The 13,800-nt window shown below is 34.9% G+C and overlaps 1 protein-coding gene across 1 annotated transcript in view; it reads left to right on the top strand.

The window, feature by feature from the left end:
• LOC105154246 (uncharacterized) overlaps nucleotides 1–13,800 on the top strand; it is an 82,216-nt gene that overhangs the window by 60,183 nt on the left and 8,233 nt on the right. Inside the window, exon 3 of the mRNA XM_011069612.2 lies at nucleotides 12,776–13,081. Within this exon, the coding sequence (XP_011067914.2) occupies nucleotides 12,776–13,081 (306 nt within the window). The remainder of the gene's footprint in view (nucleotides 1–12,775; nucleotides 13,082–13,800) is intronic.

The raw sequence follows: 13,800 nt of genomic DNA, 5'->3' as shown, positions 1-13,800 counted from the left end.
GCTATTAACTAAAAGCGGTTCACTTATAAAGATGAGGAAGAGATTTTCCACTTTTAAATAAAACAATCTTTTTTTCTTCTTTTTCTCTTTTAATTGATTACACGATCGATTTACCGATCGCCAAATATTAAAGTTAACAATTAATTAAGAATAATACTAACAGCTCGCAGGAAACAACCGTGATTTCCGCGTCGAAACACGTCGGAGGAGTCTTATCGCGATCTAAAAAGTACGGCATGAGGCTGTAAAACATTTGAAAGGACATGTCGCAACAGCCGCGTCTAGACGGGTCGCCGACGCTATTATCCGGGTCTCGTTAATGCTTATCTCTGCCAAACGGGAAGCGTCTACGCAACGGCGGCAAGCGGATTGTGCAAATGTGCTCGCGTACATACGTTATACGTGCGTGTTGCACGCGCACTTTTATCCTACCTACGCAAGCGTGGATTGCGACACGTTCTTGCTCTTTTCTGCCTCTCTCGTTTCAACCTATTGACCTCCGGACACGCGTAATTAATCCCCTATAGACGTGCACACGCGACATTCACCAGGGCGACGCGACGGGATGATATTAGCGAAGCGGCGCGACGCTAATATGTCCGGAGCTTTCGGATCGCGCGCGACACGCTACTGCCATTCGGTAATTTCTAACGCGAATTCTCGAAATTCTGAAACAACCATCCTGTTACCTCTCATTATTCTTCATAATTTTCCGGTCGCGTGCATGTTCTGCGATGCACCCTGCTATCGGGACCAACAACACGATGTCGCATTCGTAGAACTGCATAGCTGCTTGTTATTTGATTTCTTATCTCACGTAACTTACGACTGATCTTTTACATTCGTTAATTATAGAAAATATATATTTTACATATATACAGTGTTATAATTTTATTTTATCTTTCTCATATTGTAAATAATTAATTCTTTTTAATGACAATGATATATTATATTAAAATCATTTTTTACATACGACTTAATATGTACCCTCGAAAGAACTTTTGAGACTGCAACAAGCGCATCTGTGATTTATTCTTTCTACGAAACGATATCATGAATACGAGACTGATTCAACATTAATTAGATACTCTATCCATTTATTTCCTTTTACCATTGACGTTCTGTGATGTTTGAAGTTATTGACGAGAACGAAATTGCGCGAATAACAGATGACAGAGTGATCGCGTAACGAATATGCGACATAACTTGTGTGTGCAGCTTTCCGTAATACAAACATAACGGAAGTTAGTCACTTCATAAATATGGCAATGTCAGAGCCACGGACTAGCGTCATGCAAATTGGGAAATTCACAGAAGGTGATGCATACGCGTAGAATTGTTTCTCTTCGCGTTCACGTATCATTTGGCGTGCTGGCAACGTACCGCAAACGAAACCGTTAGATCGTCAAGTTCTGCACGAGAAATACCTGCATATTCATATCCTCGAAGTGAAATACCTAAGAATATATATATATATATATATATATATACACTCGATTTTTTTTAAATAATACATAACGAAGTCGATATAAAAAATTAAACCATTGTTAATTTCACAGACAGAGATATGAAGAAATTTATGAGAAATATTTTTCAGCTAGAGATTGCATTAAACAAATTTTACAAATAACATATTCTGCAGAAGAATCAATCGTAATCAGGAAAATCGATATCATAGGGTATTATAAGAAATGGATTGCCATGCCGATCAATGGACGGGGAATGATGAAACATGTCTATAAAAGCGCACACTCTGAATAGTTCATTGTTTAAAACATTGAAAATCGTTGCGCGACTGTAGATAATTTTCCCACGATCGAATACTCTTTGCGGGGTCAACGCGAGCTCTCGGCAATGTATCGGGCTTTATTATGCTCGCTCGCAATGCAGAACGTCAAGCGGTTTGATTTACAATCACTCTGTATCGAAGGTAAGGTATTGTATAAAATACGATTCGCCTCATCGACCGATGGCGAAACGTTTGCGCTAAAAAAGAAATGAAAATATTCCAGGGATAAACTACTGAAAAATTCATAATTACGTAATGCATAGAGATATTAAGTAGCAGCAATAATTTTATGGCGGTTGTTATTGCTATATTGTTATTTCACAATTTTAAACGATTTTTAGGTGACGCGCATATATATATATATATAATATAACGATAAGCTAGATTTTAAATCAAAAGATTAAAACATTTTAATAAACAACCAATTTTATTTCATCTGATTAATTATTAAAGAGAGAACGTGTTATAAAACTTTATTTTAGTCGATATATTTTTTATATGTCTCATTTAGAGTAGATGAAGTTAAGGATTGTTATCTCATGAGACTAATAATTGCAAAAAAAAGAGTTGTTTGCTTTCTGTATATAATGTCAGTGCTGCATTTTTCAAATTTGGATACAACAATAAGATTTTTAGTAATTAGATGCAAAAATACAGACTCGACTGTGTATTTTCCTTACACGAAGATTTATTGTGATTCTTATGTTTTTATCAGGAACGATTTATAAATTCTAATACTTTTCGATATAAGACATTAAATTTCTCGTTTTATTACGTTTTATTTTTGATATAGAAGAAAACTTTTTTCTTTAAAAATCGCAATGTACTCTTTCTATAAAATCAAAAAAATATTTTAATTCCTTCTTTGCATTTTTTGCCTTAAAAATATTCAATTTTGAATTGCTAGATGTATAATTTTTTGCGCGGATACGTTTTCTATATGGAATCGTATTCGAAGTTCTTATAGCTCATTGGACTTCAATGTTTGCTCGCGACATTGGTTTGCCGTCACTCCGTATCATTGGCATGACTTTTGTCTTGGAGATTTTTCTCGATCCGAGGAGTGCACTTATTCCGAGGCAGTCGAAACAATCCGGCCTCTTATCGCTGACGTTCTCCTCATCTCCGCGCTCCATTCTCAATCCCCTTTCCTCGTGTTCACATTCATGCGAGTAGCCGTTTTTATTTGCAGATCACAAACGGAGATGGTGCGATTCTTCTTTGTCGCTCTTATTTTCTCCCTACGTCTTCCTTGCTCAGAGCGCCGCGAATCGAAGATATGTTGTTTCTTTAATACGCTTCGTTTGCGCGTTGAACAAAGAATTTATCCGTTCTGTTATTGAAACCGAGTCATTCGAAAAACACATCTTGGCAACACTTATTGTTAAGACTTAGATAACGTCATAACTCACTCAAAAAAATACAAAAGAAATTATTTTTATTTCTGTGCCATCCTGCACAACATTATCGGAATCGCTCCTTGATTCAAAATACAAAAACAGATGCATCACGATGTTTTGCAGAGAGGAAAGTGAGTTCTCTATGTTAAAATTGAAAATTGTAAAATTAAAAACTTTATGTAACTTTATGTACCTTCTTTAGAATTTGAAAACAATTATTTACATACATTTTTTTTATTAGAATCTTAGTTTACTTAAGGATATTTTTCCAAGTTTCCAGGAAGAAACGTCAAATTGATATTACGTCAAATTAATATTATTTTCTGAATGTCTAAAAAATTGAACTCGTCTGTTAAATAATATATTTTTTTAATTATGCTGTGACTTATTTTTGCACTGTAAAAAAAATTGTGACAAAATTGTGTGTAATTGTCCGAATGTCGCGAAAAATAGAGATTTACGTTAACAAACGAGCCATTGATCATCGATCTTTAGACTGCTGCAAAAAATCGATAGCGTTTAACTCTTTCTATATAAAAATTTTCCAGACGAGATGACCCCAAAAACTGTCCAATCAGACTTCATAATAAATTCCAAGAATACACCTAATAAAATATATATACGCGTCTTTCCTCCCTATTTCTCTCTCTCTCTCTCTCTCTCTCTCTCTCTCTCTCTCTCGTAATAGTTAAATTTAGGAAACGTATATGGACTACGAGTGCTGTTAGCGAAAGTTATTTACGGTCGTACGATTCGTTGAGCCATTCTTACCGATAATATCACGAATTTTTGCTCGCGATTCAACGGAAAATAAGTATATAAAACACAATGACGCGAATGCAAATACAATTTTAATAAAAGCTGTGATATTTCTTTGCTCTTTAATTAATCACGCGATGTATGTCGTAATCATAACTTATGAAGCATGACTCGAGTCTTAATCAAGCAAAAGTTGCTTCATTTTTAACCTCTCTGTATATAATTGTTAGAACTGAGTATTTATTATTTACATATAACTGCATGCGATCTATTCGTAATCGATCTTATCTTCTTGATAGAAATGATTAATTTATGCGCGAGTGAATTTCTTGAGAATCGAGCAATTAGTAGAAAATTTGCGAGCATGTTCACGCAAAATTGGACGCAAAATGACATCACCAAATGCAGACCGATGCGCGTCGGCAGATTTGTCTCGTGACCTTGAGCGATAACAATAATTGGCAGCGCGATTACATTCACATCGCAGACAAAGTCGTCGCGCAACAGATTAGAGCCGCGCCTCTAATGGTACTCTAGACTATATCGTGAAAATCTAATCTAATTCTTCAACCGTGAATGCCACTCGTATATGATATGTGCCGAGATCTTAACGACTCTAATCTAATAATATCGATTTCTTATACGTTAGTAATTTCAAAAAAAGAGAAGACTCTCTTGTCGTAAGAAAGATTAATACTTTAAATCTCTCTCCGATTATAATAAAATATTAAAAGCTAATCATTAACTAATGAATTGTAAAATATTTAATCCCTCGAACAAGATTGAAATATAGAATTTATTATCTTAGAAAGTTATAAAATTGAGAGAATTGTGATATAAGAATAAAATAAACGTGAAATAAAATCGATCGTTATTAGTAATTTTCGTAAGAAAAAAATATTAACAATATAAAATATAATTATATTCGTATATAAATATATTCGTATGTTTAAAAAATTCTCACTTTATACAGGTGAATATTATTTAACGTTAAATATTATGAATGTCAAGTAGAACATTCGATAAAATTAATTCTTCCTTTTTGTTTGACGCCAAGTACATTTTCTTGTAACGAGACGTTACAAACGTCGACGTTCGGAAACCGACGTTTCACGGACTGGAAGGATTTCTTTTTTTAGAACGACTTTTATGCGCGAAGGTGTTAGCAGGTGCTGCGAAAGTATAGTCGCAGCGCTTTACAGCGAGTGCATGATGTATCCCCGGTGCATTGCCCTCATGCAGGGTGGCACGTTCTCATCGATCGATACGTTTTACCAAACGACGACGACGACGACGATGACGACGACGACGACGACGAAGATGAAAACGACAACGAGAACGTTGAAAAGCATTTACGAGTCAGCGATTCTTAAGACATAATTTTTCAAGCATCGATTAAATCACGTAAGATTTGACAGTCGGAAATTTTATTTGCTGCATTATTAAAGTGTGTGCGCAGTAAAATGTTATCAGTATTTTAAACGATATTAATATTTAAAAAAATAACTAAAAAATTATTTCAATTATACTTCTAATTCGTACACGGAAAAAAAGATTTATTAAACACTGATTCAGCAAATCTACAGCTACGTATGGACAGCCAGTTTTCTATGTCAAAGTTGTATAGCTGAGTAAAAATTATATAGATAATCATATTTGATGTAACAGCACAGAAAATTTGTTAATGCAGCAAAAATAGCTTTCTACGAAAATCAATATATAAATCAAAATTTTTAAGAAAATATGTCAGCTAAGATGGCATATATTTTTGCTTCTGTAATGAAGAAAATTTGTCACATTAGCGATTTTCATTATATAACAAAAAATTAGCTGAATTAGCATACTGATAATTGCCTAGAGACATAATTTTTTTGTCAAGTTATCAAATCTTAATTATAGATGTTGAACTGCAACAAACTACTGCTTTGCTGAATCACATCTAATCCATTTTTTAATAAATATTTCCAATTTAGGATTTGATTATTTAAAATATTGCAGATTTTCTTGCTAAAAAAATACTTTATGATTTATTCCTTTGTAAACGCGGTTAAATAATACAAAGGTAAATAATTATTCGATCATTTAAAGTACGTGGGTGTCACAAAGGATGCGAGGTAAACAAGAACAAATGTAATCACGCCGAATCCGATTTGTACGATGCAATCGTGACAGGGGCAGGTAGTAAGAAGACTTACGGCATTCCAACTTGTTATCGTCGGATCAGTATCGCCGGCAAGAATCGTAAAAGAGATGTCTGCGCGATGCGCGAATTGATTGCGATATAACACCAGCGGAAGCTCTTTCGAAAGGAAAGCAGTTTTCGTGACACACGAACATGACACGTCTCAATTTTAGCTCTCGATATTTTAGCTCTCGGAAAAAGAAATTGATGCGATAAATGATGACATATCTCACGAAGGTATTTCGGTTAATCTCTTTTTTAACGGTAGAGCGTAGGTATTGGAAATTCAAAGATATATCTCTTGAATGTTAAGATACATATTTGCATATATTATCATCATTATCAATCATTTCTTATTTTTATCTTATATTTTAATTATATATTATAATATAAGTCTTTTATATATCGCGTTTTTGTTCATTAAAGCATCACAATGATGCATTTCGCCTTAAACATCAATATTTGCAACAGACACAAGATTAAGACGACGACGAAGAGATTGCATAATCTAAAAGACACAGACGGCAAAAATTATACGCGCTTTATCGGCGAGGCGCGATTGGTTTGACGCATATTTTAATCGTTGTTTGTCGGCATGAGTTCCGAAACGCGACATTGATCGAACTGTGTAGGTAGCATCGCAAATATTATGCTTTTTTCGCAAATACCTGGAAAAAGTTATTTTCGATAGATTGTCTTCGGTAGAAAACATTCATGATAAAAACCTGCGAAAAAAGAGAGGATAAAAACTTCGTCCATATTTTCGTGTTTATATTTCGCAAACATTATTTTTCCCTGAAGAAAACTTTCAGGGAAAAATTTAACTTCTCTTTTTTTTTTTGAATATATTTCTTTCCTTAAATTGGGCACAATATGATCCGTTAGTCAGTAAAATAAGTTATTTATAATTATCGGCCAATCAACAACAGATGCTCACAAGAAATATCTTCGCTTTCGATTTCGATATCCACGATTATTGCTCCGTTATCTCGGCGGCGAAAATAAACCACGATGCAGCGGTTTGTCGATCGCATAACTGGCGTCGTGGAATTCGAGCGAAGTTCATCTACGAAGCTCTTCCAAATACCAGCTTTGTCGTCGCCGGGTGACTTTGACGTCCCAGGAGAAGATAACTCGGGAGAGGTGCAAGTTTCTCGAGACATATAATACCCGCGAACGTACGATCGACGCGGTGAAGTTTACCCTTTTCTGAAACTGCAATTTCAATCGAGCCCGCAACAAGGGAGACGAGGACAACGATGATGACGGTAGTGTCACGTTTCGAGCGAGCGCAACGGTATCGAGCGAACTGCGACAGCGACTGGCTGTTTTATGGTCCACCGAGGTGCCGGCGTGGTTCGGGGAGCCATAAAGTCCGTTACAACATCACCGTCCACGAGCTTTTGCGAGCCGCTATGGCATTTCAAGCACCAGCATCAACCCCAGCGAACTTCGTCCCTTCACCGCGCTCGCCGGTAATTCTATCTCCGATCGATCGACCGAACAACTCGTCACTCTTTCATCCTCTCTCGTTCGTCCTCCTGCATCCGGGTTGCTCACTACTCGCCTAGGCCACCGTTGCCTCTTTCCGTTGCCGGAAAATTTAATCGTCACACAATATAGTATGGAAACATAAAACATAACAGTAGATTATATATAACAAAGAATAAACATAAAAGAAATGAAGGTAATTTTTATTTAATGTTTTAAACCACTTATAAGTCTATTTATTCGGAGAGATCCAATTTTTTTGAAAATTATTTTCTGTACGAGTGCAAAATTTTTTAAGACGCGGAAAATGTTTTATTTTTGAAATTATTTTCGTCATAAATTGTGAAATTCAATTGTGGAATTATGTATCGAATTAACGTTTGGAGTAGTAATGAACTTTACTATTTTTTGATTTCGATATGATATACTCGTATTACGTGACGACTGCGATATAATATAATACGTGATGTAACTCTAATCAAATGATCCATCAACTCTGTCAGTTTTGAACTAAAATCACGAATGGCTCGAAAAGAGATGAAAGGAGGGTCATCATATATGCACCAAATATAGCTTATTTCTAAATTCAGCACATATAAATTCCTTTCACTTTACGAAGAATGACATTGGTCCTCATTTTAAAATATGCTCGGACGAATTTCTCTTTGAATACCCGTTTTTCTTCATAAAAATATTACTCCAAAAATTTTTATCCATTGAATTTCGTCAAGAAAAGTTTCTCTTTTTGTAGAAATAGAGAAAGAAATAATAAAGAAATTCATCTCTCTTATGAGTCATTTAGAAAATGTAAATTAAAAACTATCTGATTATTTGTTTTGGATTATCCTATTTAAATAGTGTTTATTAACACAATATTTAGTATTCTACAAACAAATAATGATCAAGCGCGAACGAATGAAATATGTAAATTCAAAACTTTATTAATATATAACAAAAATAAAAATGTATTAAAATAAACAAAATTAATTTGGATTAATGAAAGTCAGCGCAAGGAGGCACGCCATAAAATTTTAACAAATAAATTTGTTACTCGATTTGGTGTGTTGATATCTTTTTCATTTAAAATCTTTGAGAAATCATTGAACGTTTCGATTCCTTTTGGAATCTTTTTCAGCAATATTCTTAATCCATATTAGATTTCGCGGTCAAGATAAAGTCACTCACAGATTGCCAAAACTATATAATATAATGTACACGAAATAATGCAATGCTAAATATATAGATGAGATACATTATATTTAATTTATTTCATTCGAATACCTGAATGTTACGTGGAAACGAGAACATGAATATGCAAATAGTGAGACGACAGCATGTCTGTGTGCTCTTTTAATACCTATATCAGATAACTTAAATATAAAAACAAACAAGGAAAGAAAACAACGAAAATAAAAAAATTTTTTAAATTATCTAAAATTATATTTAAAAAGCAGTGAGAATATAAATGTGTGGTAAGCAATTATTATAATTATTTTATAAATTTTATGAATAAAGGCAAGAAGAAGAAGAAGAATATCAACTTGGACAAAACGTGTATTGCGTGATAGCATTATAGGAACACGAGAGCACTTGATATGTTGGAGCAATTTTAAAAATATTCGTATACCTCTGTGATCGAATGTACTTTCCCGTACATCTGCATTATTATACATTGGTAACGAGTAAGCGTGATGTTATATTGCAAGTCGATCGATACGAATAGTACGCGAGCGAGCATTCATCCCTCTGTGTGTCAGTCGCTCCTGTCGTTGCTGTCTCCGCCGCACACCCTCGCTCTGTTGTCGCAGCAACAGCCGCCACTGGCATCCCTCTTCCGCTTTCCCTTTCGACGGCCTCGGACGAACGCGAGAACGCGAACGGAGGGGTGCTGAAAACCCCTTTAAAGCTTTAACGCGACCGACCGACCCATCAGTCGTTAACGCATGCACGTGCCAGCAAATGTTCGCGAGAGACTTCTGCGTCAGCTCTCGCTCGTTAAACCGCTATCAAATTGTTATAAAAATTCACATTGACAGAAACGCCTTTAACTTTGGCCTGGAACTGCGGCTGAGAATCTTTGGAAGCGAAATCGATGAAATAAAGAATTTATCTCCAAAATTCCCTGTCTTTTTATTAGAATAAAAAATATATAAAATTATGTTCTTATTCATACTCTAAAACTTTTAAAGTGAATCTCACTCTAAGGAGAAATATCAATCCTAGAGAAGATTGAAAATTCAGACATTCTTTTTCAAGACTAACTCAATTTTCATTTCTTTGGAGTGAGATTCCACTCCAAAGGATTTAGAGAGTGTATAATATATATTATATGTAATTGGGAATGTATTGTTCTAATTAACTTAGTACACGTGATGATTTTCCGGTCTAACTGCAGACAATTTCCGTGTTTCGATGTACACCGTCAGTGTATTGAAAATCTATAATTCACGTAATACTATAGATTTTTAATCCTAGCAGTGTATATCGGAATACAATCAAAATATCGTTCGTATCTCAGATTAATTTTCATTACTTTTACATAAAAAATTATTAAGGGATTTTTATGTGTATACATAAACATTTTTGTTTTAACATTTTTGCAAAGGTATGTATTTAAAAAAAGGAAAGAATCATAAAGGAAAGTGTCATTGTTTAATCAAGCTCCTAGTATTTCAAAGAAAAGAAATACGTAGGACACGAATGGCCCTCAGAATGACCTAATCGTATATATTAAGGATCACTAATCAAGATTTTTGAAAATAATGAAATATCCGCCAATATTTCATCCATTAATTAAATTTGATAGTCGAAACAAAAACTTGTAGTAAGTTTGCGGCAAAATTAATTTTTTAAACATTTTTGAAACATTGCGTGGGATGTTTGGAAATGTATTTGTTTCTATTTCATAAAAAAGAGAAACACATAATACGGCAAAATATTAAACATAAGCCAGCATGTTGATGTATTGAAAATGCGAAATATCTATAAATTTGATCATAAACATCGTGGTATTGTGGTATTTCTGGACACGCGACGGTGGCTTTCACGGTCGTCACAGCACACTCGATCGATCTATTTCGATCCACGGCCAATTGGACGGATGTGCGAACTAAAGACGCAACGCGGAACGAAAAGGAAAGCGCGCGAGTCGCGAGTGCGTTTGCACGCGACCTCGTTCTTTTGCTGTGCTTGTCGGCACTTGAAAAGCTCGTATGACCTTCTCTGTTTTACTTCTCGAGGTGTGCACGAACCACGCCATCCTGTGGGTACCGCCAACTGTCACGACGTGACGTTTCTCGGCCCGCCTCTTACGAACGTCTCGTACGCGTGCGTGCGTGCGTGCGTGCGTGAGCAGATGTTTTAAACCGGATTCACGAAGGGAACGAGCGAAGAAATTTTTACTGAAAAGAGAAAACGATTGAGTTCGGCTAATCGAGGTTTATTTGAGAGACAATTATCTGAATTATACAGAATCTGAGATTATATTGCAGAATTTAGAATCACGCAGGTGATAAGAAAATGATAATTAGTTTAAATTGTAGTTAACTCTAAATAACTTTCATTTGTCCATTTCTACCAATGTAGATCAATTTTCATCTCGGTTTAACTTACTTTTTACTTTCTTCTAGTTCTAAGAATTAAAATTAATCTACATTAGTAGAAATGGGTCTTAGAGGAACCTAATAAAAGATTATCAAAGTTACTTGCATATTTCATGAATTCGTGACTGTTATGAACTTCATAGCGCTCGGTTCAAGATTAATTTATTCTTACAAATCAATATACCTATATATGTATTCGTATATTATTTGAAATTAATTTTGCGGAAAATATCTTTGTTTTTCTTTTCAATAAAATTCATATTTATCAATGCATATGTTTATTTTGTATATGTATTGGTAATTTTTGTTTAAAGCAATACGTGCGCATTTCGTAACAGCAACGAATCAGGAATCAAAGTATTTCGAGTATCCATTCGATTGTATGAATAATCAACATCACAGAGGAATTAATCCTGCGGATATAATGATATGATTTATATGCAATTATTTACGTGAACCGAGTGCAACGGCGCGGCACAGCACTAATATCTATATCCACGTATGACGAGCTCTCTCCTGATCGAATGGTCGAGCAATTTCATTTTCTGTACTAATTTATTCATGACCATATAGTGGAGGGCTCTCGATCGCAACCCTTTTTCTCGGCGCCATATAAGAGCAGTCACCACATGTTTACGTTTTATGCGTCATAATCAAACAAAATTTGAAGCCTTTCTTTTCTTTGATCTCGAAATATTTGTGATGAAATAATTGTGAGAATGCATTATAGATGTTTGATATTAATATTTCCAAATATTGATATTTTTTAGGAAAAAGATCTAGTCTATATTGATAATTGTCTCCTCTTGCAAGCACATGTTGATACTTTTGTACGATTATTATCGATACAATTGTATCTTATCACACACAGAAGTAATTACCGAATGCTATTTAGAGTCTGAAATACAATTAAAGCACAGGCAATAAAAACAGGGAATAATCAACAGGTAATCTGTTATTTTGTGTTTCTATATTTATGTTTTTCAATTATGTCTTTAATGGAGAAATTTTTCATTTTTTACGTTTTCATCTTAGAGGAAAAAAGTTACACCATTAGTACTCTAGTTTTGAGTGAATACACCATCAAGTTATCTATTGATATAACTAAAAATATTGGACATCCCTAAATTGCATTAAAAGAGATGCTTTCCCTCTTCTAATGAAAATCCGCGAAGAAAGAAATTTTCGCTTGAAATAAGAGAAAACGATTGAATTCGACTCTAATTGAAGTTTACCTGAGACACAATTATTAGAATTATACATAATTTGAGATGATTATATTACTGAATTTAAGAAATATCTCACGATTTGTTGAATCGCACATCATTATTAAACGATTTCTGAGGACACAATAACGTTCAACTATACTATTATAATGCTTTTAAAAATATAATCATTCTTTTTTATCTGTATATAGAAAGTAGAATGATAATAATATCGTTGCATTTTGCGTAGATCAACAATATTGGCAGTTTTGTAACGACGAGTTTTTGCGTAATGATAGTTGTCTTGCACTTTTTCAAGTAAATACGAACACACATCGATTTTGCAGATGCTGTCGGTGAGCCAAGGAATGGAGGTCGGCAGCAGCGGACGCGGTGCATCGGCGGAAGATGACCCGACCGCTGGTGCGGTCAGCGGTGGAGTCGGTGGCGGCGGCGGTGGCGATGGCGACGATACCAGAAGGCGTCAAGATATACAGGCGGTGATGATCGCCGCGGCGAGGGATCGCGCAATCCGCACGGAGAGCGTCCGGCATGATCTTGCTCTCAATCTGCCGCCGAGACTTGAGCTCCCGGATGGCGAGGAGCACCCATACGGGGCGCACCCGGATCTTCACCTTCGCAACCCGGAACAGGTAAGAGAGAAAACGCGGAGAGTTGGAGCGCCTCGCAATATTCAAATAAAATCGCGAATAAAATCATCGAATGACTTGATGGACTCGGTGAATGCCCGAGGATTCGAATTGCGTTCGAATAGAGGGTTCATTCTTGAATCTATGTTGAATCTACGTACATGAAAATCTACGTAACGTATAATATACTATAAGATTTTTGTATGCGATTTTCTAAAAATAATTCTCTAGATCTTCCTCTTTGTTTTTCCTATATTTTTTTTTACTTTCTTTGTATTTATTGATGCTTTTTATCTTGTTTTTTTTTTTTATTCTTAAAGGGCTTGCCCTAGAACGTTAATAAATGTTATTTATCTTCTTTTTAGTGTTTCCGTTTACGACTGGTTTCTCTAGAATTTGTACTTACTTTTATTAGCGCTACAGAACATCTCTCAAAAGTACAAAAAAAATAACAATATTATTGTTCTTAACAATGATGTATTATTCTCTAAATTATGATTAATGACTTGAGATTGTCATATTCTCGTTTTTATTACAAATATAACGCTGTAAGATTATATGTATGTGTCGACATATGTATGTATATATTCATGTCCATTGCCTCCAGCCGGGAGAATGACCGGGAAAAAATACATTTATTTATTCACTTCCTGTCCATCCGCGAATTCTCAGGTTCAAGTACTCATTATACGTCGTCATCATTATGCAAGCAAGAATATTAA

This window comes from Acromyrmex echinatior, chromosome 2 (assembly GCF_024713525.1).
Source record: "Acromyrmex echinatior isolate Ae372 chromosome 2, ASM2471352v2, whole genome shotgun sequence".
NCBI classification, from domain to species: domain Eukaryota; kingdom Metazoa; phylum Arthropoda; class Insecta; order Hymenoptera; family Formicidae; genus Acromyrmex; species Acromyrmex echinatior.
This window is presented reverse-complemented; position numbering and strand designations above follow the sequence as displayed.